Source organism: Gopherus flavomarginatus, chromosome 7, assembly GCF_025201925.1.
Source record: "Gopherus flavomarginatus isolate rGopFla2 chromosome 7, rGopFla2.mat.asm, whole genome shotgun sequence".
In the NCBI taxonomy this organism is placed as follows: domain Eukaryota; kingdom Metazoa; phylum Chordata; order Testudines; family Testudinidae; genus Gopherus; species Gopherus flavomarginatus.
The window spans coordinates 80,520,672-80,547,943 of record NC_066623.1 but is presented as its reverse complement, the minus strand read 5'-3'; the positions used below and the strand labels follow the sequence as shown (position 1 = coordinate 80,547,943).

At 41.8% G+C, this 27,272-nt stretch overlaps 1 protein-coding gene across 1 annotated transcript in view; it reads left to right on the top strand.

The window, feature by feature from the left end:
- PTBP2 (polypyrimidine tract binding protein 2) overlaps nucleotides 1–27,272 on the top strand; it is an 81,086-nt gene that overhangs the window by 38,470 nt on the left and 15,344 nt on the right. Inside the window, 3 exon segments of the mRNA XM_050960970.1 lie at nucleotides 1,891–2,055; nucleotides 2,136–2,246; nucleotides 18,601–18,796. Coding sequence (XP_050816927.1) covers nucleotides 1,891–2,055; nucleotides 2,136–2,246; nucleotides 18,601–18,796 — 472 coding nt within the window.

Below are 27,272 nucleotides of genomic sequence, written 5' to 3'. Positions count from 1 at the left end.
TTTAATATAGACTTTATATTTTTATAAGCTTATGTATTATGATGTTCTTAGGATCAAAGGTGAAATAGTCAAATGTGGTAGAATATTATGAAACATTAAAAGAAATCAATTTTATATAATACTTCATAAGTTAAATATGCAGCTGATTTTTGCCTATTCCAATATTACATTTTCTCAGACACCTTCAAAGGTAGGGTTTCTGTACAACTATTAAAAATTAAACTGAATTTTTTTCCTCCTCCAAAACAATCCATTGTTCTTATAATTTCTAAGCTGTAGACCCTACACTGCAAATGCTTATTCCAACAATCATGCTTGCTTTGCTATGCAGTGCCTTTGACCTTAGTGGAATTAAGTGTAAGGAATAAGCACACACTGAAGAAAGTGTGTGTTTTCAGGCTCTCATGTAGAAAGCCAGATCAGACAAATCCTTACTTACTTGAATAGTCCTGATTGAGCTTACTAGTATGAGTAAGAGTTTGCTGTGCAACCTAAGGACCAGAACTTGCAAAAGCTTCTTCTCAGACATACATTTTAATTGACACATTACTACTATTTGCTTAAAAATTAGAAGAAGACTGAAACAATGAAGTAACTCAACCAAATGTTTGAGTTGCTTAAAAATGTGTGTTTTATGTGTTTTTAAAAATAAATTAACATTGTCTTCAAAATACTTTTGTCAGAGTAGCATTAACTAATGCTTGACATGATACAGTAAACTTTCTGTCCCAAGTAGTGTTCACCAGGTCTTTTTTTTCTTACTTTCCATATTCCTTAATTCGTTTCAGTGTGAGGAATATCATGTAAGTTGTGGCATCTGCAGTTGTGTATTGTCTCTGGTATACCTTTTAGAATATTCAGTATGCATTCATATGTTGGTGATTGATTTGATTTTTCCTGGCATGCACACTTTTGTCTTTTCTATTGTGTATTGTTTTACTACTTAAAGGTACTGTAATAAAACATATGAAATGAAAACCCTCTTTTCTGCATTTTTCCTCAGAAAATCACCTAGCCCTTTTAAAATTTGATCAATTGGCAATAGAAGTAGTTATGTAGATGTGTGCTCTTGTTGTTACTATGTGATTATCCTAAGAATTTTTAAAACTGTACTTATTGCTTTAAGAAACTCTTGGTATTTTTGTTTTTTAAAGAGGTTGGATAATACAGACTGCAAGTAGTTTGCTTATCTGTGACCACTTCATTCTGACTTTTTGTTCAGTTACTGTGTATTGTTTCATTAAAACGCAAATTGGAATATTTTTAAAGTACCATACTTGCATTATCTTTTCCTATCAGAACCTTTTGCTTAATATTTCACTATTGTTTTGGTTAACTCTAATATGAATATTGGAAATATTAAAAAAAACTTCAGTTATTCAGTAAATCACATTATGATTCTGTAGTTTTGTGTTTTGTTGTTTTTACTCCTCATTGTAACCTGTGGAAATAGTCTTCTGAAATCTCCCAAAAGCTCACTTTTGTCCTACTAGCACTATACTTGCTGCTAGAAAGGCCAGATATTGACTTCATTTGAAGCCACTTCCAGTTGTTCAGTAAGAAACAAATCATTATTTTCAGCATTACTGCCTTCTCCCCTGGTGGTAGATTATGGTGGTTTCCATTATACTTCCCTAATTTGGCATTGCACTTTATTGTCTAGATCTAGTAGATAGTTTAGTTTTGCTGCCATGCCACTGAAGGAATATCTAAGATGTTTAGCTTTCTATTGTTACGTCAGTAGGTATATTTTTGAAGAGGTGAATTTTCATTGTGTCAAAGGTAACTGAATATGTATTGGTAGTAACAATATGAATATATCTATAAGCTTCTGAACCTTTTTTCTTTAAATATTTTGTTTATAATACATATTTTTTTCTTTTTATTTAGCGGGCTCAAGCTGTTCTTCAGGCAGTAACAGCAGTACAGACAACAAATACTCCCATTAGTGGAACTACTGTTAGTGAAAGTGCCGTGACTCCAGCTCAGAGTCCAGTACTTAGAATAATTATTGACAATATGTACTACCCTGTAACCCTGGATGTTCTTCACCAAGTAAGCCAGTTGTCTATGTAACTTTAGTTTATATGTTTTGTAATAAATTTCTATACATACAATCTTGTTATTTTTGACAGATATTCTCTAAATTTGGTGCTGTGTTGAAGATAATCACATTCACAAAGAATAACCAATTTCAAGCTTTACTGCAATATGGTGATCCAGTAAATGCACAGCAAGCAAAATTGGTAAGTACAAAATTACTTTTGGGCTAGTGATATCCTGCGGTGATGGAATTGTTATTATTTGTGCAGGGTATTACTATGACACTGATTTAACTACACATTCTTTTATTAAATCTGAAGGCCAAATGGTATTTATACAATTGCTCTAAACTTGCCTAAAAAGCATAAATAATAAGCAGTTTACTACATCCAAACAGTAACAAAACATTTATAAGCATTTGAGCAAGAAATTTACAAATGGGCTAAACCCCAGGATACTTACATCCATATGAGTTCCAACATGGTTATTTAGCAATGAACCCTTAAAGAATTTATTTTTTTATACCCTTCAACAAACATGTAACATCATTGCCAATTACTAACTTCAGATAAAAAACAGTTTGAGACAATTCATCCTTAGTTCTAGTCTTAATCCACATAAGATTTACAACCTCCTTTCTTCCCAAATCCTTTCCTCCCCTCCTCCTTGCTGACAAGCAATTTTTCCATTGCATCTTGGTTCATGTAGGCTTTAACACCGGCATGCAGGGGAAGGCTTATGCTGGCTTCTTTTAAGACAGATTCCTCTTGTCTTATTTAAAACCATCTGCAGTCCCCCCCTAAACATCAGAGGCCTTCTTTTTAGAAACTTCACCTTATCTTATTAGCTATTCTTTGAACCAGACATCCTCTCTACTTCATTCCTTCTGGCCTTATAATTTAGTATTTTCAAGGCCTGCCTTCAACTTGCTTGTCAGGGCCTTTCTTTACAGCACGTGTATTCCTTAACCAAACATAAGCTAACCCTGATTCTTTAATTTCATATTTATCCTGTGTGGCTTACAAGAGATATTTGAAAAATGTGTTAGTGTAAGACATTGCTAATTTTAGCAATGTCCTAAACTCTTCCACTACTTTTTAAAGAGAGTAATCTTTTTCATACAGAGATAATGTATACCCTAATAATTGTTGTTTTATGTGTTGTGGTAGCACTTATAGGGCCCAATAAGATATCAGGACCTCATTGTGTAAGTAAAATGAATGAGTAGAGTTTTTAGTGTTCAAGTGTTAGATTAAAAAAAAAAAATCCTTTGAAAAGCCAAAATCTGTCTTGAGCAACACAGACTGTGCCAGCTAAATTGAAAATTGACTGGAAAGGAGACAAAAGAGAACAAGAAATGACTTGCCCTTATTTAAATACATTTGAAGTACATTAGAAGTAAGAAGACTGTGTGACTAGGCCTTCTAAAAAACTAGTGGGCTGCCTGGGGGTCAGTTGAAAAGCATGATGAGATAGTGAAGTTGTTAAATGATTTTTTCATCATTCTTACTGTAGAAGATAATGGGAAATTAATTTTCCAGTGGCACACTTCAAAGGAAATGAGAATGTGACCTTACAGAAATTGAAGACTTAGTAAGAAAGTTAAAGAGCAATTTGAAAAACTCAAGTGATGTAAGTACTTGGAAGAGATGGTATTTAGCTGAGTGTTGTGAAGAAAATAGTGAGATATTGACAAGGGTGTGTGCTAAGAAGTCTCTGGCCCTATGGAACTTCACTCATTCAGATAGCATAAATAATGAAAAATGCATTCCTCTACCACTTGTTTTCCAGGAAAATGTCATTTCCTCTTGGAATAGAGTCTGGACATGCTGATCCATGTTTTTATCACCACCTCTGGATTGGATCATGATATCTGCAACTGAAGTGAAGTGAAAAAACACTGAGACAAGACTCTGGTGTACTCTAAGCTATCATGTCTCTTTTAGAGGAAGGCTTCTGGACCTTGCAGATGCTGACATGCACAAAGTGATACTTTTCAGTCACAAACATTGTCTTAGGGGACATCTACACTGCAGTTTGACATCCAAGGCTGTCCCATGCTAGCTGACTCAGGCTCAGGGGACTTGGGCTAAGGGGCTGCTTAATTGCAATGTAGATGTTTGGGCTCAGGCAGTAGCCTGGGCTCTGGGACCTTGTGAGAGGGCGGGGACCCAGAGTTTGGGCTCCAGCCAAGCCCAAATGTCTTAGCCTGAGCACGAGTCTGCTGGCACAGGCCAGCTGTGGGTATCTGATTGCAGTGTAGATATACCCTGAGATTTAGAGAGGAAGAGCCAGTTCTCTGTAGTGACATTGGGACTTGTATGAGTGTTTGAGTATTTTAATGATAGTATTTGGGGCCTATCTGGAGCCAGGCTGGAGTACATATGTCTCCCTTTCCAGATGATGGGCTAATTCAAGGATACTGCCATGTAGGAGCCCCCAAAATAGTTTGTCAACACCATGGTTCTGGCATCCCAATCTGAATTCTTAAGTTCCAGGATGTCCCTCAGAGACCATTTGAGGACATCATACTTCTAATAAGAAGATTTGTCACAGCTGGTCATTTTGAACCATACTTATGAGTGTTAAAGTTGTCGCTAACTAGATACATAGTACTTGTGACATATCTGTATTTGGATAACCTCATTAAAACTTAAATCATAGTGGAAGCAAGTTCCAGAGGGACTTTCCCATCCCATCTGAATTATAACTTCAGGGCAACTCTACCCTGATAGGCTATGGATGATCTTCTGGTAGGGCTAGATTTCCAGTTTTAACTAATGTAATTTTATAATGTGTAAGAGATGTAGTCACCCTGGAATGGACTCAGGATTTTCAGACATTCAGAATCCTAAAGGTGATCTTTTTTAAATAGGCTATTTAAAAAAATATATAATTGGAGATATACCAATCTCCTAGAACTGGAAGGGACCTCGAAAGGTCATCGAGTCCAGCCCCCTGGCTTCACTGGCAGAACCAGTTTTTGCCCCAGGTCCCTAAGTGGCCCCCTCAAGGACTGAACTCACAACCCTGGGTTTAGCAGGCCAATGCTCAAACCACTGAGCTATCCCTCCCCCTTATTATTTCTGTAGAAGCAAGCAGGGACCTCGAGTGCAGCTTTTGTGGCAGGAAGCATAGTAGATGCAAAAACAGGCTTTCTCTTGGATTTCCCATTTTCCTGGAGAAGAACATATGCTACAAGTGGTCTCTGGATCAAGAATTTCTCCATATGATACCAGTAGATGACCATATTTGTCAGGATCTCATGTGCATACTGCCAATGTGGAGTGTCCTGAATGCTTGTCCATCAGTACCTCTGCTCTCACCAGTACTTGCAAAGATTCTGGCCAATCTCAGCAGAGATAAGGTTTCAGTATTCTTGAAGGTGCCCCACACTGTTCCAAGCAGTTACAGTTTTCATGTCTGCTGCAAGAGGTTATCTTGTTCTCTTTGCCTTACTCCTGGCAAGAAGGAACTCCTGAGGTTCAGTGTTCTTGAGTTATGTGCTTCAAGTTGTTCTTACGCTTTTAGGCGATTACAGAAGGAATTACAGTTCTAAATTGAAAATACAAACAGGCACATATGGATGCTTTTAAAGGCCCTCCATACATGCCTGACTACCTTCGTCTTTCTGCATTAAAGTCCAATTGCATTTCTCTGAATTTGACAACTCTTTCTGCCCATTGTAAAGCAGTTGAAGGTAAGTCTTCCTGCAGCCCATTGTCGTCAGATTAATATGAGGCTTCACACATTTGACACTCCTTTCCCCCCCTCCCCCCAATTTTGTGTCAATGTTACTGTGTTTTGGACATAGCTAATGATAGCTGATATTGAGCTATTTCTCTGCCTGTGAGCTCAAGATTTTTATTTTTTATGTGGAAAGTAACTTTCCTGGTGGCAGTGGCATTAGCTTGCTAAGTGAGTAAGCTTTCAGCTGTAATAACTGGATCTATCTTATACAAATATCAAGAGATACGGTTGGTATTGCTATTTCATCAAATATTTCTTCCAAAGATGGTAACTGAATTCCTCCCTGTTGAGCCAATCATTCTCGTGGCACTTTTTATGTATTTGCATGTTTCTTTTAATGAGGTCTTTCTCCACAAGCCACATTAGAAGGCTTTTGGGATTCTACGTGTAGCAGACAAAATTTGTATCACAGGTACCATATCTAAATGGCTGGCAGACTGTATTTCCTATTGCTATTCCTGTCACACCTGCAGCCCACCCTTGCACAGTTTGTACAGTGTGAGGCAAGGCAGTTTCTGATACCAGCCTAAATCTTTTTTTAATTTGACATATGCAAAGCAGCCACATGGCAGCAACCATCATACAAAGCATTGTTGCCTAGATTCAACTACAGTGGATGACGTTTCCGTCCCTCAGTGCTGTTGAGCCAGTGCCCACACACTCTCACCCTCTATTAGTTTTGTTTCTCTTCAGGCATCTCACATTTGAATTGGCCGGTTTTTGAAAGTTAGAATATTGGTCATTTGTCTATTTTTGTGTGGTGCCTATTATAGTATTAATTCTTTTATTTTGAGACATCCATTGAGTCAGAGTGAGAATCCTATAGGGGTAATGCCTTTCTAAAGAAGAGACAGAGTGAGAGGAAGAATGTGTGTGTCTAATTGGGTTTTTTTTTCCCCAAAGAATATTTTTTTAGCATTTTTTGTGGTTAATTTTTTATACCTGTGATTAGTTTGAGAGGTCTTGATTTATCCTCCACAATTAGAGAGATGACTAAAAGATTCTAGGAAATGAGGTAATGGCAGTTTGTTGGACCATGATCAGTGAGAATGGCTTAGGTGGATAATCCTGCTGTTAGTACTGCAGTCTTTGAGCACTCAAATGCTTTGAACTTTGGGAAATTCTGCCTTGTCTTGTGCTGGGAGCAGAAGACCCAAGGGTAAGAATTCTGTGAAATAATAGTTTCAAAAAAGAATTCCAAGTGAGTAATTTTTCATTGATAGCACAATGGATATTAGCAATCTAAATGAGAATTTGAAATGATCTCATTCTTTGCTTTTAGGAAAATTTCAATGCATAATTGTTTCAACTAGTTATAAAAAATGAAACTTGCCAAGAATTTCCTAAAAAAAAAAAAAAAAAAAAAAAAAGGGGGGGGTAATTAAGGAAACAGGCATCAGTCAGCTGGACTATCATGTGACAGATTTCAACACAGTATTTGACTGTGGCCTTCTGTATTTGTATTTGGTGAGTAGTGAGGACCTCATAGAAGAAATGATTGTAGGGGGCAACCTTGGTTTGAGCAATCATGCGCTAATTCAGTTCAAACTAAATGGAAGGATAAACAAAAATAGATCTGTGAGTAGGATTTTTTATTTTAAAAGGGCTAACTTTAAAAAATTAAGGAAATTAGTTAGGGAAGTGGATTGGACTGAAGAACTTGTGGATCTAAAGGCAGAGGAGGCCTGGAATTACTTCAAGTTAAAGTTGCAGAAACTATCAGAAGCCTGCATCCCAAGAAAGGGGGGAAAAAAATCATAGGCAGGAGTTGTAGACCAAGCTGGATGAGCAAGCATCTCAGAAAGGTGATTAAGAAAAAGCAGAAAGCTTACAAAGAGTAGGAAATGGGAGGGATCAGCAAGGAAAGCTACCTTATTTATGTCAGAACTTTCCGAGACCAATGCAGGTTCGAGTAAGGATTTGATTGAGAGAGGAAAATCAAAATGAAAACAGATTGTAATTCAAAACCAAGTGATTGTTTATTAATTCGGAATGAGTTGCAACTTGGGCTGGGGAGGAGCACTTTTACCAACTAACAATACTATCAGGACAAGAATATACACACAACTTGAAACAATCTATTTACATCCAACGACAAGAAACTAAGCAGTCTATAATCAACTGCTCACTAAAAACCAGAGCAGATACACAAACCAAATAAACTGTACACGCATTAATTGAATACTATAAAAATACACCAGCTAGCCACAATAGCAATTAATACAACAATTTGACTCTCATATACTATATACACAACTTGGTACCAGGGAAGGGAAGAAGTTAAGCAAGCAGAGTATCTACAGAAATTAAAATGCACATACTACACTCCAGGCGCAGCTGACCAGCAGTACAGACACGAGGACATGGCGAATTGGGGAGGGGAAGTGATCCAAAGAACCAAAACGACACGACACGAGCCAGCTAAATCCGGAGGAGACCTTGGCTGGAAGGGTGATCAGGCCTTCCAGCTAACACGCGGATACTCCTGCAGATTTTGGCACGAGATGCAGTTTTATTTGGACACTCTTACTCGTGTCAGCATCTGATTGGTCCCTAGCTCCTTCACCAACCAGGTTCCGAGCTGGTGCCCTCTACGTCAATAGGAACTGCACCCGGCAGACTACTTTTGCACACAGCCCTATGCTTTTACACACAGCACCAACTTGACCTTTTGACCGACAGAAGATTCGAGAACAGGCACGCTGGTATTTTTGCACATGGCACTGGCCTGACCCTTAGGTGACCAGGGAAAAGAGTGGGAATAGGCACATGGCACTATGGTGTAGCACACAGTACCAGTGTGACCTTTTGACCGACAATTGGCCAAACAGACGCCATGTTTGAGCATAGGCTTTAGGGCTGCGACAAGAACATGTAGGGATAAAGTGAGAAAGGTCAAAAGCCATGTAGAGTTGGACCTTGCAAAGGGAATTAAAACCAATAGTAAAAGGTTCTATAGTCATATAAATAAGAAGAAAACAAACAAAGAAGAAGTGGGACTGCTAAACACTGAGGTTAAGGTATGGCCCAATATCTAAACAAATACTTTGCCTCAGTCTTTAATGAGGAGCTTATGGATAATGGTACGATGACAAATGGGAATGAGGATATGGAGGTAGATATTACCACATCCGAGGTAGAAACCAAACTCGAACAGCTTAATGGGACTAAATCGCTGGGCCCAGATAATCTTCATCCAAGAATCCTAAAGGAACTGGCACATGAAATTGCAAGCTCATTAGCAAGAAATTTTTAAAGAATCCTGTAAACTCAGGGGTTGTACTGTATGACTGGAGAATTGCTAGCATAGTTCCTATTTTTAAGAAAGGAAAAAAAAAATGTGATCCGGGTAACCACAGGCCTGTCAGTTTGACATCTGTAGTATGCAAGGTCTTGGGAAAAAATTTGAAGGAGAAAGTAGTGAAGGACATTGAGGTCAATGGTAATTGGGACAAAATACAACATGGTTTTACAAAAGGTGGATCGTGCCAAACCAACCTGATCTCCTTTGAGAAAGTAACAGATTTTTTAGACAAAGGAAACACGGTGGATCTAATTTACCTCGATTTCAGTAAGGCATTTGATACAGTTCCACATGGAAAAGATGGGGATCAATATGAAAATTGAAAGGTGGATAAGGAACTGGTTAAAGGGGAGACTACAGTGGGTTGTACTGAAGGGTGAACTGTCAGGCTGGAAGGAGGTTACTAGTGGAGTTCCTCAGGGATCGGTTTTGGGACCAATCTTATTTAATCTTTTTATTACTGACCTTGGCACAAAAAGTGGGAGCGTGCTAATAAATTTTGTGGATGACACAAAGCTGGGAGGGCTTACCAATGCAGAGAAGGACCAGGATATCATACAGGAAGATCTGGATGACCTTGTAAACTGGAGTAAAAGTAATATGATGAAATTTAATAGTGAAAAATGCAAGGTCATGCATTTAGGGATTAATAACAAGAATTTTTGTTATAAGCTGGGGACACATCAGTTGGAAGTAACAGAGGAGGAGAAAGACCTCAGAGTATTGGTTGATCACAGGATGACTGAGTCGCCAATGTGATATAGCCATGAAAAAAGCCAATGTGGTCTTGGGATGCATCAGGCGAGGTATTTCCAGTAGAGATCAGGAGGTTTTAGTACTGTTATACAAAGGCACTGGTGAGACCTCATCTGGAATACTATGTGCAGTTCTGGTCTCCTATGTTTAAGAAGGATGAATTCAAACTGGAACAGGTACAGAGAAGGGTTGATCCGAGGATGATCCGAGGAATGGAAAACCTGTCATATGAAAGGAGACTCAAAGAGCGTGGCTTGTTTAGCCTAACCAAAAGAAGGCTGAGGGGGAGATATGATTGCTCTGTATAAATATGTCAGAGGAATAAATACCAAGGAGGAAGAGGAATTATTTAAGCTAAGTACCAGTGTGGACACAAGAACAAATGGATATAAACTGGCCATCAGGAAGTTTAGACTTGAAATTAGAGGAAGTATTCTAACCATCAGTGGAGTGTTGTTCTGGAACAGCCTTCCAAGGGGAGCGGTGGAGGAAAAAGACATATCTGGCCTTTAAACTAAGCTTGATAAGTTTTTGTGGAGGGTATGGTATGATGGGGTAGCCTAATTTTGGCAATTAATTGATCTTTGACTATTAGCGGTAAGTATGCCCAATGGCCTGTGATGGGATGTTAAATGGAGTGGGATCTGAGTTACTACAGAGAATTCTTTCCTATGTGTCTGGCTGATGAGTCTTACCCACATGCTCAGGGTTTAGCTGATAGCCATATTTGGGGTCAGGAAGAAATTTTCCTCCAGGGCAGATTGGCAGAGGCCCTGGGGGCGGGGGTTTACCTTCCTCGCAGCATGGGGCATGGGTCACTTGCTGGAGGATTCTCTGCCCCTTGAAGTCTTTAAACTATGATTTGAGGACTTCAGTGGCTCAGACATAGGTTAGAGGTTTGTTATGGGAGTGGGTGGATGAGATTATTTGGCCTGCATTGTGCAGGAGGTTGGACTAGACGTTCATAATGGTCCCTGCTGTCCTTAAAGTCTATGATTCTATAATATGTATTTAATAGAATCACTTATTAATCATATATTGGTTTAATATGAGCACAATTTTTTCCAAACAAATAATAAAACTTAACCAGTTGTGAAAACATCCACTATTACTCTCCTGTTTTAAGCTCTTTAATTAGAGCTTATTTAGTCATGAGATTTGTTGCTGGGAAGTACAGAAAAATAGTTCTTATTAAGAACCATTGACATTCAATGAAAAATAACACTGATGTGGCTTTCTTTAAACACAAATAAAATGTGAAAATTCATATGTAGATGTACAGTGTTTTAGAAACCTAAAAGGGCCTGATACATGCATCAACCCCATTTGGAATTAGAAAAATACATAATTCTTTGAGTTGATACAAACATGTATTCCACTTAAATGTGTGCACCCTTAGCACATCTGAGCTGGAGAATTTTGCCTAGCCGTACTGGTAGAGGAGCGTCGCTCGTGTCTTGTGATCATAGCTGCTGCTCCTGGCTGTATGAGGCGGCACCACCCCATGCCCCCTCAGTTCCTTCTTACTGCTCATGGCCAGAGTTGTCGCTGTGTGTGGTTCCTAACTTCACAACCTCTCTATTTCTTAGTGACCTCTCTAGTAGTATACAGTTAATTAGTACCCTTGGTATAGTGTTAGTTTTAGTTAGCTTTAGTTTAAGTACTGTATATACTTGTTCATGAGCTGGATTTTTTTAGTAAAAAAGGGAAGCATCAGAGAAGGGGGTCGGCTTGTGAACGGCTATAGAGAGGGAGAAGTGGGACACAGCCCCTCTCCTCCCCAATAGGAGCAAGGAGAGGCAGCACAGCCAGAATGGAAGCAGCGAGGCCAGAGTCTCTCCCCTTCTGGCCACGCTGCTCTCCCCCTGAGTGTCTGAAGCAGCTGCAGCTCCGGGGCTGGCTTAGGCTGTGGCCACGCCTCCTGGCCTGGCCCGGCCCAGGCCGGCTGTGCTGCCCAGCCTGCCAGAGCAGCTCCAAGCAGGCCAGAGACATCCTCCCCGGCCCTGCCCAGCTAAGGTGGGAAGGAATGAGATGGGGAGAATGTGGGGGTCCCGGGCTAGGGGTGGGGTCATTTTGGGGGGTGGTCACAGGGCTTACTCCCCTGACCCCCAGCTCCCCCCCCAATTTTCCCACCAGTTGCTGTCCCAGCCCATCAGGGTAAGCTGCTGGTGGGCTGGGTGACACTTTGTTTACTTAGGTTTACCTCCATGCCTGCGGACACTTGTGGTAAACAAACCGGCTCGGCCTGCCAGAGGCTTATCCTGATGGCCCAGGAGCCAAAGTTTGCCAACCCCTGAATTATAGGGTCGGCTTACGAATGGGTCATAAAAAAATTCAATTTTTACTTATCCATCTTAGGGGGTTCAGCTTATAAACAAACCAGCTTATGATTGAGTACATACGGCATTTCTTTGGTGATGCCTTCGCCAAAACACTGTCCATCATGTGAGGGGACAATTCCCAACAACAGTCCCCATGTACAGTACTTGCTGTGCTTAGGCGAAGCCCACGTCAAGGATCGGTGTTTGATTTTCAAATCATTCACAAGATGGACTCAGGTGACATGGGAGCTTTGTCTAAAGCAGCACCTGCTCAAACAGGCAGTGCAGCTTGCTTCGGAACCAATGACTGTGTTAGATCAGAGCTTGCTCTCAGGTTCTGAGAGTTTTATCACTTCCTGGTCTGGAGCTGGTACCTTTCCAAAGAGATGGAGGAGTCCCTCCCCATTGAGTGTGGCGAGGAAAAGGTCACATGAGACTGATTAAGGTTGCTCCAGGTTGAGTGGGGTCTTGTCTTTCCAAAGAGACGCAGCCTGGTACAGTGTGAATCCTGGCATGCAGGAAAGTGCAGGACCTGTCAACCACTCCTTGGTACCATTCAGGGATGATGGAGATCCTGTACTGTTGACCCTGGTTCCGACCCCTGCTTCTCGATCGCAGAGGTTCCACTCTACATCTTGCTCTAAGATGAAATCACTGGCCAGGTCTGTGGTGGTGACAGTTGATCTGCCACAGGCCCAGGCACCAGTGAACCTTTCCCTTGAAGAGCATCCAAAGTTGTCCCATCAATCCTGGAGTAGCATCTGTCACAGTTAACCATTTTATCTTCATCCCCAGATGATTCCATTGTGCCTGGCTCTTCCACTCCTTTGGTATTTGAGTATTTCAAGGCATACCAGGATCTTTTGCAGTTCATGGCTGCTTCTCTGGGTATTCAAGCAGAGTTCCTGCAGGAGAATACCCATAAATTGTTGGATATCCTGCAGCTGTCTGCCCCTGTTAGTCCCCCTCCCTATTAGCAATGACCTCTGAGTGCCTGCTAAGTTCTCTGAAGCAATCCAGGTCAGTACTGCTTATTGCGAAGCACATGGAGAAATGCTACTTCATTCCAGTGCAGCAATTTGAGGGTTTTTACTTACATCCAGCCCCAGATTTCCTGGTTGTAACCGCTGTGAACGACAGAGCCCGACAGAGCAGATGTACGTCAACTCCCAAGGATAAGGATTCTAAATGTATGGACCCGGTGTATCCCCTGAAGCCCCAACGGAGGAATTTCAAGCATTTATCACCAAAGACTGGTTGGTGGCTAAGACTTTGTTGCAGTCCATGTTGCATCGCAGAGTGATGGCCTCAGCGGTGACCATGAGAGGGGCTTCCTGGCTGTGGAATCTGCGTATTGCTCCCCATGTGCAACAGGCCATAGAGGATTTGCCCTTCAATGGCTGAGTCCTTTTTTCCAAACAGACGAGACTCTGCTCTCCTTCAAGGACTCTATGGCTACCCTACAGTCCTTGGGGGTGTATTTGCTGGCAGTGCAGAGATGTCACTGTGGTGGTAAGCAGCGGCATCATCTGTAGCCCACATCTGGGCAGCCTTTCCCTCCTTGAGACAGCAGGACTACTCCAGAAAGGGGCATAGGTCCCGGAGGAGGAGGCATTCTGGTTTTGCCAGTCGACATACTTTTCCCAAGAGCCTTCCATGTACTCATTTTCACTCCTTGGACCAGAGCTGTGTTCCGGTCATGGCTACCTTCTCCCTGCCTGCTCCATTTGGGAACAGACTGGCTTGCTTGCACAGTGCTTGGATCTCGATCACCATTGCCATTTGGATTGCAAGCATTGTCAAGTGGGGCTATGCCATCCAGTTCCTTTGCATCCTCCTCCCCTCTCCTTCCCCATCCCTCTTCAGGGACACCTCTCATGAGATGCTGCTCCTCGAGCAGGATTGCTCTCTGCTGGCTTTGGGAGTAGTGGAAGGGATTCTGCTGGAACACCAGGGTCAGAACTTCTATTTCTGGTACTTTCTGGTGCCCAAATCCAAGGGAGGGCTAAGATTCTTGACCTTCATGGCCTCAACAGATTTATCAGATATGTGACATAGCCTCCCCCGTTGTCTTGGAATGACTGGTTGGCTACTCTGGACCTTCAGGATGCCTATTTTCATGTGGCAATTTTGCCAAGCCACAGAACATTCCTTTGATTTGTCATAGTGGAGCACCATTTCCAGTATGTGGTGCTTCCCTTCAGCCTGTTGGGTTTTTACCAAATGCATGGTCATGGTGATGGCATACCTCAGGAAGGAAGGAATCCATAACTTCCCATACATGTATGACTGTTTACTGAGGGGCAGTATCCAGAGAGGAAGTCCTTTTCCATGTCAACACTACATGCACTTGCTCAAACATCTGGGACTCATCCTAAACATCAGAAAGTCAACTTTGGTTCCCATTCAGAAAATTGAGTTAATTGTCGCCCGTATAGACTCTACGAGTTTGAGAGCATTTTTGTCAACTGACAGTTTTCAGGCAATTCACCACCTTTGTCTCAGTCCGCAGTCTCAGCCTTTCACAAGAATCCAGATGTGCCTGAAGGTCTGTTTGTACACAGTGGTCCAGTTTGCAAGGTTGCATCTTTGTCTCCTTCAGATGTGTCTCAGGACAGTTTACTGTCCAACTCTTCACTTGGAGAGATTGGTCCATCTTCCTCCACTGGTCTTGGTCATATCGTAGTGATGGACACTTCCGGAGGATGTTTGTCAGGGTGTTCACTTTGTCCGGCCCTTACCAACCAGTTCTCTTGTCACCGATGCCTCCCTGATGGGCTGCGGAGCGCAAATGGCGCTGCTGAAAAGTCAAGGTCAGAGATGCAGGCCTCACTGCATAACAGTGTGCTGGCCCTTCAGGCCATCTACAATGTCATGCTTTTCTGGACCATATTGGGCTCAGTGGTTCACATACCTACAGACAGTACCACCACAATGTATATGTGAACAAGCAAGGGGGAGCACACTCCAGGATGCTGTGCCAGGAGGCAATCAGATTGTGGTAATTCTGCACTTACCTAGGATCCAGAATCATCTTACGGACCATCTCAGCAGGAATTTTTTCCTGAGTCATGAATGGTCTTTGTAGACAATTGTCCTCTGTCATCTTCTCAGCTTTGAGCATTCTGGCAATTGACTTATTCTAATCTTGAGGGTACCTTAGTCTGGAATCCTTATCCTGTGCTTTCCATCTCAGGTGGCAGTTGGATCTCCTGTAAGCTTTTCCCCCAGTTCTGATCATCCCACAAGTCATGCTCAAACTGAGGTTGGATCGGGCCACACTCATACTTATTACCTTGGCATGGCTGAGGCACTTCTGGTTCTCTGACCTTGTCGCTCTGTCAGTTCAGCCTTTCATATCCCTTTCTTTCCATCCTGACTACTCACACAGAAACATGGTTGCCTCTTATATCCCGTGCTCAGCTTCCCGAATCTCATGATGTGGTTCCGTCATGACTAAATGAGGAGGAAGTGTGATGTTTGGTGGCTGTTTAATAAGTCCTACTCAGCAATAGAAAACCCTCTACCAGAATGGCCTGTCAGGCAAAATGGAAGCAGTTTTCATTGTGTTTGCTGGCCTGTGGAGTTCAAGATGACCTGAATAGAAGCCAGCTGAAGTAGTTGCTGCACCTTCAGCTGTTGGGCCTTGTGCTTAGCTCATTGAGAGTATATCTGGCAGTGATATCAGCATTTCATCCTCCTATTCATTGAAGATCAGTCTTTTCCAATGCCAGGGTAGCAAGATTCTTAAAAGGACTTTGTCTCCATGCTCCAGTCTAAGAGTGGTCTTCCTGTGGAATCTTAGCACGGTCCTAGCAGCTTTTAATGAGGCTTCCATTTGACCCCTTGGCATCTTGTCTGTTTCTGCTTTTGTGTCAGAAGACTTTGTTCCTGATAATAATAACATCCATAAGGAGGGTTGCGGGCACTGATGACCTCCTTATACACAGTTCTCTAAGGACAAAGTGATTTACTACCACACCTGAAATTTTTGTGTTAAAGTGGTTTCTCAGTTTCATTTGAATCGGTCAGTATATTTACCTATGTTCTTCTCAAAGCTGCATTCATCTCAATACATTAGATGTCAGGTGATGTCTAGCCTTCTATCTGGACAGGACTAAACCATTTCTTGATTCTCCTCACCTGTTTGTGTCATGTGCAGATCATATGAAGGGGCAAATGGTTTCTTCGTAGACAATCTCTAAATGGATAACATCCCATATCAAGACTGCCTATGAAAAAACTTTGGCTATGCCTCCTCAGAGGGTTCAAGCTCATTTGATGAGAGCCCAAGCAAAGTCAATAGCGTTCCTCAGTGCTGTCTCAATATTGGACATTTGCAGGGCTGCTATATGGTCATTCATATACCGGTTTATGAACTACACCTGTCACATTGTCTGAAGTGGCTCACCACTGCAAATTACTGTCTCAGGGCTGGCTGTCAGAAAACGAGGGCAGACACCCCAAACGGGTTGTACTATAATTAGATTACACCAAGCCAGTAACAAATGTGAGCTTCTAGCTCACTATTCCAGTGTTACCATGGAGTCACAGACAAGTCCTGTTACCCTCTCCAGCCTATCTTGCCAACCAGACAAATTGAACTTTGTGATTAAAGGTTATTTAAACCTAAAATCACGCCACATCAGGTTTCTCCCAGTCCCAAGAGACCAGTTACTCACCCTAGATCAATTGGTACTCCAGACCTTTCACCAAACACAATGGTCACAGTCAATTCTGTAGTAAACTGCCTATAGGTTTATTTGCTAAGAAAAAAGAATGAGTTATTGAGAGGCTAGGACAGGTAAAAAATAACAAGTGCAGTTTGTAACTCCAAATGGTGGCAGTGACGTAATAGACACCAGTTTCCCAAAAGTCTTTCAGGGCTACCCGGAATAACTCTGGGGAGCTCCGTTTTCTCATTCAGTTTTTCTGCCATGTTAGAATCCAAACAGTCTAGAGATACAGGAGCCTTTCTTTGAATTCATATCTATATCTTCTCACAGAAGCCCACCCTCCCACAGAGCTGGGAGCGCAGACGGTAGGGGGACCCATGCAAACGCTGGCAGCCAAGGCCTGCAGCGGAGCTGGGGGCTGGGACCCCTGGCGCATGGCCAGGAGTGGAGCTGTGGGGTCTGGTCCGGGCCCCAGCTCTGCCCCTTCCCCTAACATTACCCCGCACCCCCTGGGGGGCACACCGCACAGATTGAAGATTTCTGATATACATAATGGCCACTTGCTTAAAATTAGCTTTTTCTGTTAAAGCCCTTAAGTCCTTCATTAGCATTTCACAAGATTTCTTTGATGTGTAATTTAGTTGCAAGAGTATTTGCCATCTAAATGTTTACTATTACATTATGATAGGTATAGATAAGTGAAAACAGTACAAGTAACTTTCCACTAGTTTCAGTGAAGTTTAAACATCTGAATACATACTATACATTCAGCAATTACTTTGATCTATCCTAATAGAAAGTAAATTGGCGTGAATACACACTTACATCTAACAATCGCTTTTGGGTACTGCTTGTGAGTCACCTAAATGGAATACATGGCTGCATGTACTCAAAGAAGAAGAAATTGTTAAAGATGTGATGCAGACGTGTATTCCACCACCCATCCTACGTCCCCTCTGCATTGGAGTCTAGTCTCTGGATGTTCTTTGCAAAGGAACTGAGGGAAGTTGAAGCAACACCATCTCATATAGCCAGGGGAGGCATTATAGCCACAGGGCTCGAGCACCATCCCTTTTGAGTACTGCTAGGCAAAATTCTCCAGCTCCGGTGTGGTGGGCACGCACACACCTAAGTGGAATACTGCTGCATCACATCTCGAACCACAGTAACAGTAAGAAATTGTTTGTTTTAAAAAATTGTCTTAAAATAGATCTTTTTCATCTGTCTTTTAAATGTTGATGCTGCTTTTGTTTAACAGTAGAACAAAAAACATTCTACTAGAACACTGCAAATACTGTGATCCTCGACATAACCTCTTTTTACACATTATTTTAATGCCTTCTATTTATTCTTCTGTGTCTCTCTAATGCCTCTTTAAAAAGAATGCTTTATTGTGGTTTTAACTTTTGGCAACTTTACAGTATATCTGCATTAAACCTGAGTTAAATACCAAGCAGCATGGAAAACAGGTTGATTCAGTAGATCTGACAAACTGGGTCCCAAGTTTTACTGCACTAAAATGCTACTATAAATCTCCAGGTATTTTGATATGCAAAATTTTTCTAGGTAAGGGAATTTCAGAAGCTTCCAGGAATGACCTTTATGAGCTACATAATATGTTTAATCTTAATTGGTTTTTAAACTAAATAACTTTAGTTTAAATTTACAAAAGTGTGCTCACTTTTATCAGACTTCAGCAGTTGTGACCAAGCTATATTGTATATTATTAAATACATTTTTCCTCTTTCAGGCATTAGATGGTCAAAATATTTATAATGCTTGCTGTACCCTACGGATTGATTTTTCCAAATTGGTGAATTTAAATGTGAAGTACAACAATGATAAAAGTAGGGACTATACTCGACCTGATCTTCCATCTGGTGATGGGCAACCGGCATTGGACCCAGCTATTGCTGCAGCATTTGCAAAGGAGACGTCACTTCTAGGTATGATTTTAAATTTTCAAAACACTTCCCTCCCCATTCCCAATTAATCAAATGCAGTCTTTTTTATTATTAATCACTGTAATTATTTAATGTTTATATTATGGTAGAGCCCAAAGATATATGTTAGGGTTGTTTTCAGTTGCAGTGTACAATTGTAGTAAGACAGACAGTTTCTGCCCCTGCAAACTTACTGTATAAATAGATAGAGAGAAACAAGAATAGGACAGAATATACACATTATCAAAAGTTTTTGCCTAGTTACTTACATTTTTTAAGTTTCCCTAACCCATCCTTCCTTTTGTTCTGGTGTCAGTCAACTTCCTCCACCGTTGGTGACCTAAAGTATCTTCCTTTCATCTGGCCACCTCATGGCGAAATCTTTGGGACTTGATATTGGTCTTGTTAAAATCAAGTAAGCTTCTCTATTGACTTCAGCAGGAACAGGATCTGTGTCCTTATTGGCATTGTATGCAGGTGATGACATTTTGGCTTGCTTTCCTATATGCAGTGTCCATTTTCTTCAACTAAGAAAGATGATTTGCTTTTTCTATTAAAAAAAAAATACCAAAGAAATAAAAGAACAGATGACAAAAAGGAGACCATGTATACAAAGAAATTCCATCTTAGCATTTTATTTTTCATAATTACTGATTTTTTTTCCTTTATATAGATCAGCACTATTATCTCTAGCGCTCTGTTATGCAAGTTCAAGAACTGATAAGATATTAGAACCCATCAGAAGAATCAACTGAGATTCCCTGAGCAGTGCATAGATAAACATTCATAGCATCTAACCGTCTTCTTGTTGTTGGTAGAGGCAGTGCATTCAGTACTTACTGTACTTATGCTTTGAGAGAGAGAAAATTTTAATACACTATCTTTTTTTTTGTTTTATCATTTTAATTTGGTATCAACCCTGTAAATTTCATGATTATATAAACTAGTAAGCTTTACCCAGTTCCTGTTCTGGATGTCCTTTTATATTTTGAAGTTTTAGGGTTCATTTTGTCAGCAAAGTTCAGGTTGGATTTAGAGATTTTTTACAAGACCCAATGAACGGTGTTGTTTATTTTCTTACCCACTTATTGTTTGTTTCCTTTGGAGTTAGGAAGCTAGAGGGAAGGATCAGCCATTCATGTAAAGTGCTGCATTCTGTTTTGACAGTCAGTAAATAGCTTTTTGAAGTATTTGATTATAGGCAGAGCTGACAGCACCACCTATTACTGAGGTTGTCCAACACTTCTGATTTCAGTTGCTCTGACACTGTTGTCAGTTGTACATAACTTAGCCAGACTTCAATGATTTGGGCTGATAATATCCATCTACCTAATACTGAATGTTGTTTTTTTTTAAATATTCAGCCAAAATGGCTCAGCCATTTCTGAGAACAAGGCATGGGGAAAATACATTTGTTTTCCCCTTGTTAAAAAAGTCAGGTGATCTTTCCTTTGAGAAAGTTTTTAGTGCTCCACACCCCCACTTCAGAGCAGGGACTTGAAATTTGACAGGGGATGATCTTTGTGTCAGGGATGTGTCTTTTGCCATCACGGTGAAAATCTGCCCAAATTTGGCCAAGTCGTGAGCCTTAAAAAATCACAGTTCGCACATAGACTCATAGAGTCTAGGACTGGAAGGGACCTCGAGAGGTCATCGAGTCCAGTCCCCTGCCCTCATGGCAGGACCAAATACTGTCTAGACCATCCCTAATAGATATTTATCTAACCTACTCTTAAATATCTCCAGAGATGGAGATTCCACAACTTCCCTAGGAAATCTATTCCAGTGTTTAACTACCCTGACAGTTAGGAACTTTTTCCTAATGTCCAACCTGAATCTCCCTTGCTGCAGTTTAAGTCCATTGCTTCTTGTTCTATCATTGGAAGCTAAGGTGAACAAGTTTTCTCCCTCCTCCTGTTGACACCCTTTTAGATACCTGAAAAACTGCTATCATGTCCCCTCTCAGTCTTCTCTTTTCCAAACTAAAACAAACCCAATTCCTTCAGCCTTCCTTCATAGGTCATGTTCTCAAGACCTTTAATCATTCTTGTTGCTCTTTTCTGGACCCTCTCCAATTTTTCCACATCTTTCTTGAAATGCAATGCCAAAAACTGGACACAATACTCCAGTTGAGGCCTAACCAGCGCAGAGTAGAGCGGAAGAATGACTTCCCGTGTCTTGTTTACAACACACCTGTTAATGCATCCCAGAATCACGTTTGCTTTTTTTGCAACAGTATCACACTGTTGACTCATATTAAGCTTGTGGTCTACTATGACCCCTAGATCTTTTTCTGCCATACTCCTTCCTAGACAGTCTCTTCCCATTCTGTATGTGTGAAACTGATTGTTCCTTCCTAAGTGGAGCACTTTGCGTTTATCTTTATTGAAGTTCATCCTGTTTACCTCAGACCATTTCTCCAATTTGTCCAGATCATTTTGAATTTTGACCCTGTCCTCCAAAGCAGTTGCAATCCCTCCCAGTTTGGTATCGTCCGCAAACTTAATAAGCATACTTTCTATGCCAACATCTAAATCGTTGATGAAGATATTGAACAGAGCCGGTCCCAAAACAGACCCCTGCGGAACCCCACTTGTTATCCCTTTCCAGCGGGATTGGGAGCCATTAATAACTACTCTCTGAGTACGGTTATCCAGCCAGTTATGCACCCACCTTATAGTAGCCCCATCTAAATTGTACTTTCCTAGTTTATCTATAAGAATATCATGCGAGACCGTATCAAATGCCTTACTAAAGTCTAGGTATATCACATCCACCGCTTCTCCCTAATCCACAAGGCTCGATATCCTATCAAAGAATGTTATCAGATTAGTTTGACACGATTTGTTCTTTACAAATCCATGCTGGCTATTCCCTATCACCTTACCACCTTCCAAGTGTTTGCAGATGATTTCTTTAATTACTTGCTCCATTATCTTCCCTGGCACAGAGGTTAAACTAACTGGTCTGTAGTTTCCTGGGTTGTTTTTATTTCCCTTTTTATAGATGGGCACTATATTTGCCCCCTTCCAGTCTTCTGGAATCTCCCCCATCTCCCATGATTTCCCAAAGATAATAGCTAGAGGCTCAGATACCTCCTCTATTAACTCCTTGAGTATTCTAGGATGCCTTTCATCAGGCCCTGGTGACTTGCAGGCATCTAACTTTTCTAAGTGATTTTTTACTTGCTCTTTTTTTATTTTATCTTCTAATCTTACCCTCTTCCCGTAAGCATTCACTATACTAGACATTCTTTCAGACTTCTCAGTGAAGACCGAAACAAAGACGTCATTAAGCATCTCTGCCATTTCCAAGTCTCCTGTTACTGTTTCCCCCTCCTCACTGAGCAGTGGGCCTACCCTGTCCTTGGTCTTCCTCTTGCTTCTAATATATTGATAAAAAGTCGTCTTGTTTCCCTTTATTCCCATAGCTAGTTTGAGCTCATTTTGTGCCTTTGCCTTTCTAATCTTGCCTCTGCATTCCTGTGTTATTTGCCTATATTCGTCCTTTGTGATCTGACCTAGTTTCCATTTTTTATATGATGCCTTTTTATTTTGTAGGTCACGCAAGATCTCGTGGTTAAGCCAAGGTGGTCTTTTGCCACATTTTCTATCTTTCCTAACCATCGGAATAGCTTGCTTTTGGGCCCTTAATAGCATCCCTTTGAAAAACTGCCAACTCTCCTCAGTTGTTTTTCCCCTCAGTCTTGATTCCCATGGGACCTTACCTATCAGCTCTCTGAGCTTACCAAAATCCGCCTTCCTGAAATCCATTGTCTCTATTTTGCTGTACTCCCTTCTACCCTTCCTTAGAATTGCAAACTCTATGATTTCATGCTCACTTTCACCCAAGCTTCCTTCTACTTTCAAATTCTCAACAAGTTCCTCCCTATTTGTTAAAATCAAGTCTAGAATAGCTTCCCCCCTAGTAGCTTTTTCAACTTTCTGAAATAAAAAGTTGTCTGCAATGCAGTCCAGGAACTTATTGGATACTCTGTGCCCCGCGGTGTTATTTTCCCAACATATATCTGGATAGTTGAAGTCCCCCCATCACCACCAAATCTTGGGCTTTGGATGATTTTGTTAGTTGTTTGAAAAAAGCCTCATCCACCTCTTCCACTTGATTAGGTGGCCTGTAGTAGACTCCCAGCACGACATCACCCGTGTTTTTTACCCCTTTTAGCCTAACCCAGAGACTCTCAACACTTCCATCTCCTATGTTCATCTCCACCGCAGTCCAAGTGTGTACATTTTTAATATATAAGGCAACACCTCCTCCCTTTTTCCCCTGTCTATCCTTCCTGAGCAAACTATACCCATCCACACCAACATTCCAGTCGTGTATATTATCCCACCAAGTTTCAGTAATGCCAACAATGTCATAGTTGTATTTATTTATTAGTACTTCCAGTTCTTCCTGCTTATTACCCATACTTCTTGCATTTGTATATAGGCATCTAAGATACTGGTTTGATCTTGCCTCCCAGCTTTGCCCTGACCCTCCTTTCTCTCTGCCATTATAGCCCATGCTCCCTCCTGTTTCCAACCCATCTCCCAGGTCTTGTTCCCCACTTACCTGTGGGGTTTGCTCACCTGTCCCCGTCGAACCTAGTTTAAAGCCCTCCTTACTAGGTTAGCCAGTCTGTGCGCAAATAAGGCCTTTCCCCTTCTCGAAAGGTGAACGCCATCTGTGCCTAGCAGTCCTTCCTCGAATAGCATCCCGTGGTCGAGGAAGCCAAAGCCCTCCTGGTGACACCATCTTCGCAGCCAGGCATTCACCTCCACGATGCATCTGTCTCTGCCCGGGCCCTAACCTTCGACAGGAAGAATCGAAGAGAATACCACCTGCGCTCCAAACTCCTTAACCTGTACTCCCAGAGCCCTGTAGTCACTCTTGATCTGCTCAGTGTCACACCTCACAGTATCATTTGTGCCCACATGGATGAGTAGCATGGGGTAGTAGTCAGAAGGCCGGATAATCCTCGACAATGCCTCTGTAACATCTCGGATACGGGCCCCTGGCAGGCAGCATACCTCCCGGGATGATCGGTCAGGGCGACAGATGGGTGTCTCCGTCCCCCTCAGCAGAGAGTCTCCAACCACCAATACCCTACATTTCTTATTATCAAAGGTGGCAGCAGACCTCCCAGCCTTAGGGGTACGAGGCTTCGCCTCCTTAACTGTTGGGGGTGATTCCTTCTCTCGTGTATCAAGAAGAGCATAACGGTTATCTATTACCACAGCAGGAGGGTTTGCAGCAGGGGTGGAGCACTGCCTGCTGCCAGAAATAACCAGCTGCCAGTGTCCACCCTGAGCCATCTCCTCCTCCACTGGTGTGTCAGTAGTCCTGTGAACTGGGACAGCTACGTCAGCTGTCTCCACATGGATACTGTCCAGGAATTGCTCATGGATATGGATGTTCCTCAGCCTAGCCACCTCCTCCTGTAGCTCTCCTACCTGCTGCCTGAGAGATTCCACCAGTAGGCACCTTTCACATTGGATGCCACCCTCAGCCTGGATATCAGTAAGTGGAAATTGCAAGTTACAGTCTTTGCAAGCCCACACCAGAATCTGGGTAAAAGCATCCATGCTTTGGTGCTCTGTCTGGCTACAGGCGCAGGTGGAGGAGACAGAAGCAGTGCTGCCACAGTTGTTGCGGGTCTTCCTCACCATCGTAAGCCTCCCTCTGTCAAACTTTCTCAAATTCCTGTTCAGAGACTTCTTAGATTTTAGCAGTTAAATTTTTTTGGAATGTTCCTACCCTGGGCTTGCTCCAGCCTGGGGCTGAGCAGGACTTCCACTGCAATTGCAGCTCTGGACTGCTGCGAACCATGCCAGGTCCCTGTCTGGACCCCTGAGCTGAAGGTAGGAAGCCTGTCCCTTCTGTGCTGTCAATGTCTCCCTTTGTGGGTCCAGGCAGTATGGAGTGAGATGCTGCTTGATTCAGATGCCATGTAGAAAAGATCTGGACCTGTGCGGGGTGGGAGGAACATAGACTGGAACGAGGAACCTGCGGGCGAGAGTGCAGAAGACTGAATTTTGACAAGAACCGTTGGAGGGAGATTGGGACTGGGAACCAGTAGGGGTGGAGAATGTGAATGGGGGAGCGAGAGGAGAGAGATTGGATGAGGAGAGGCAGGGAGCTTGGAATGACTGGGGAAGGAGACTGAGAACAAAGAGCTGAGGGTTGAAGTGGGAGAAGTGGGAGTGGCTGTGTGGGGACACTGGGACCAAGGCAGACTGGAATGGTGACACAAGGACTTGCTGGGCAACAAGACTAGGGGTAGGAGAGTGGTTCTCAGCCTGCAGCCTGTGCACCACTTGTGTCCCAATCAGCACACAGCTGCAGCCATTTGACATCCACAGGACCATATAGTAGGTAGTATTGGATGCGACCAGGTGGTATTGGATGTGGCCATATAACACGTTGTGGGCTGTGTAATGGTAAATAGGTTGAGAACCACAGGGCTAGAATGGGAAGCTTGATAAGTGGAGACGGACTGGTTACGTGAGGAGAATGGGACTGGGATGAGGAGCTAGGTTAAGGAAGAGACAGGACTAGGACAAGGCCAGATTAGGGAGGATTGAGCAGAAGGATTCTCACTTCAGGGAATGGGCAGAAGACTGTACTCACTAGTGCACAGTCTATTCCAGAACCTCTAATGGAACCTCAGACTGCTGAATCTCACCATTCGTTTGCTGTTAGCAAATATCTGTGATTAACCACGAAGAACCACTGTGCATCCGAAGAAGTGAGTTGTAGCCCACAAAAGCTTATGCTGAAATAAATTTGAGTCTCTAAGGTGCCACAAGTACTCCTGTCCTTTTTGCAGATACAGACTAACACGGCTGCTACTCTGAAACCTGTCACTAGTAGAGTGTGTGTCTCGCTCTTTTAATGTTAATCCACATATCATATAGAGGAGGACAGCCTGCTACTGCTATAAATTACTCTTTTTGCTCAAGAGGCAAAGGTCTGCCCAGCTTTGCTGATAACCCGTTTGGAGGTCATGTGATCAAATTTCTGTGTCTTCAGTTTGTACATTTTAAAAACTAGCAAATTACACACACATGTAAACTCTGCTAAAAAACATTACTAGGGTTGCAAAGTCAAGTCAGAGGTTAGGAAATGCAGAATTAAGGTTATCTGTGCAATCTTAATTTGGCCTTCTTGTGAACATGCATATGATGGTCTTTACATGATCACATACCATTTTTCCATAGGGCTTCTGTCTTATTCTGTGTACAAGATGGACCTGCTCTGGGGAGGAATCAGGGTTGTGTAATAAAAGAGATGGAAGGTGTGTAATGAATAAGAGAGGGGATTGCAGGACCAAAGAGGATGAATGGGTTTTATGGTTAAAGCAGTTGAATGCTGCCTTGAGAATTGGTTTATATCCCTTCCCCTGCCACGGAGTTCCTAGGTGGTGCTGGGCAAGTTGATTTGTATAGGTTCTGAGCACTGACACCTGCAATTAATCATTGGGAGCTGTACTTTGAAAAATATAAAGTGATACAGAATGCTAAATTCTCTGAAAAAATCCGGTTCAAGGAGTCTCAAATTGAGCACCCAAAATTAGTGAACACTTTTTTAATTTCTCTATGCTTCAGTTCCCCCTAGGTAATATGGGGATAATAACCCCTCATTTCACAGTCTGTAATGAAAATGAATGTGAAGCGCTCAGATACTGTAGTAATGAGTGCCATAGAAAAGCCCATGAGGAAATTGATAATTCTGTCTTTAGAGCAGGGTTTAATTAGTGTACAGTAAAGAAGACATGCGGGCACACACTGAACAATGAGGAGAAAACAAAATATTGAAACTACTCTTTGTGAACACTGTCCATTCTGTGCACTGAATAAGGCATTGATGTAAAAAGCGACAGAGTCTTGTGGCACCTTATAGAGTAACAGAAGTATTGGAGCATAAGCGTTCATGAACAGCATTATCTCCTGTAAGTGTAAACAAACTTGTTTGTCTTAGCGATTGGCTGAACAAGAAGTAGGACTGAGTGGACATGTAGGCCTTAAAGTTTTATATTTTTTTTTTGTTTTTGAGTGCAGTTATGTAACAAAAAAAATTCTACATTTGTAAGCTGCATTTTCACGATAAAGAGATTGCACTACAGTACTTTTATGAGATGAATTGAAAAATACTATTTCTTTTGTTTATCATTTTTACAGTGCAAATATTTGTAATATAAACAATATAAAGTGAGCATTGTACGCTTTGTAGTCTGTGTTGTAATTGAAATCAATATATTTAAAAAAGTAGAAAAACATCCAAAAATATTTAAATACTTTTCAATGGGTATTCTACTGTTTAACAGTGTGATTAAAACTGCGTTTAATTGTGATTAATTATTTTTAATTGTGATTTTTTTTAGTTAATTGCATGAGTTAACTGATTAATCAATAGCCCTATTACAAATAAGCAAGGTGCTTTATAGAATATACAAATACAGGATCCCCATCTGAGG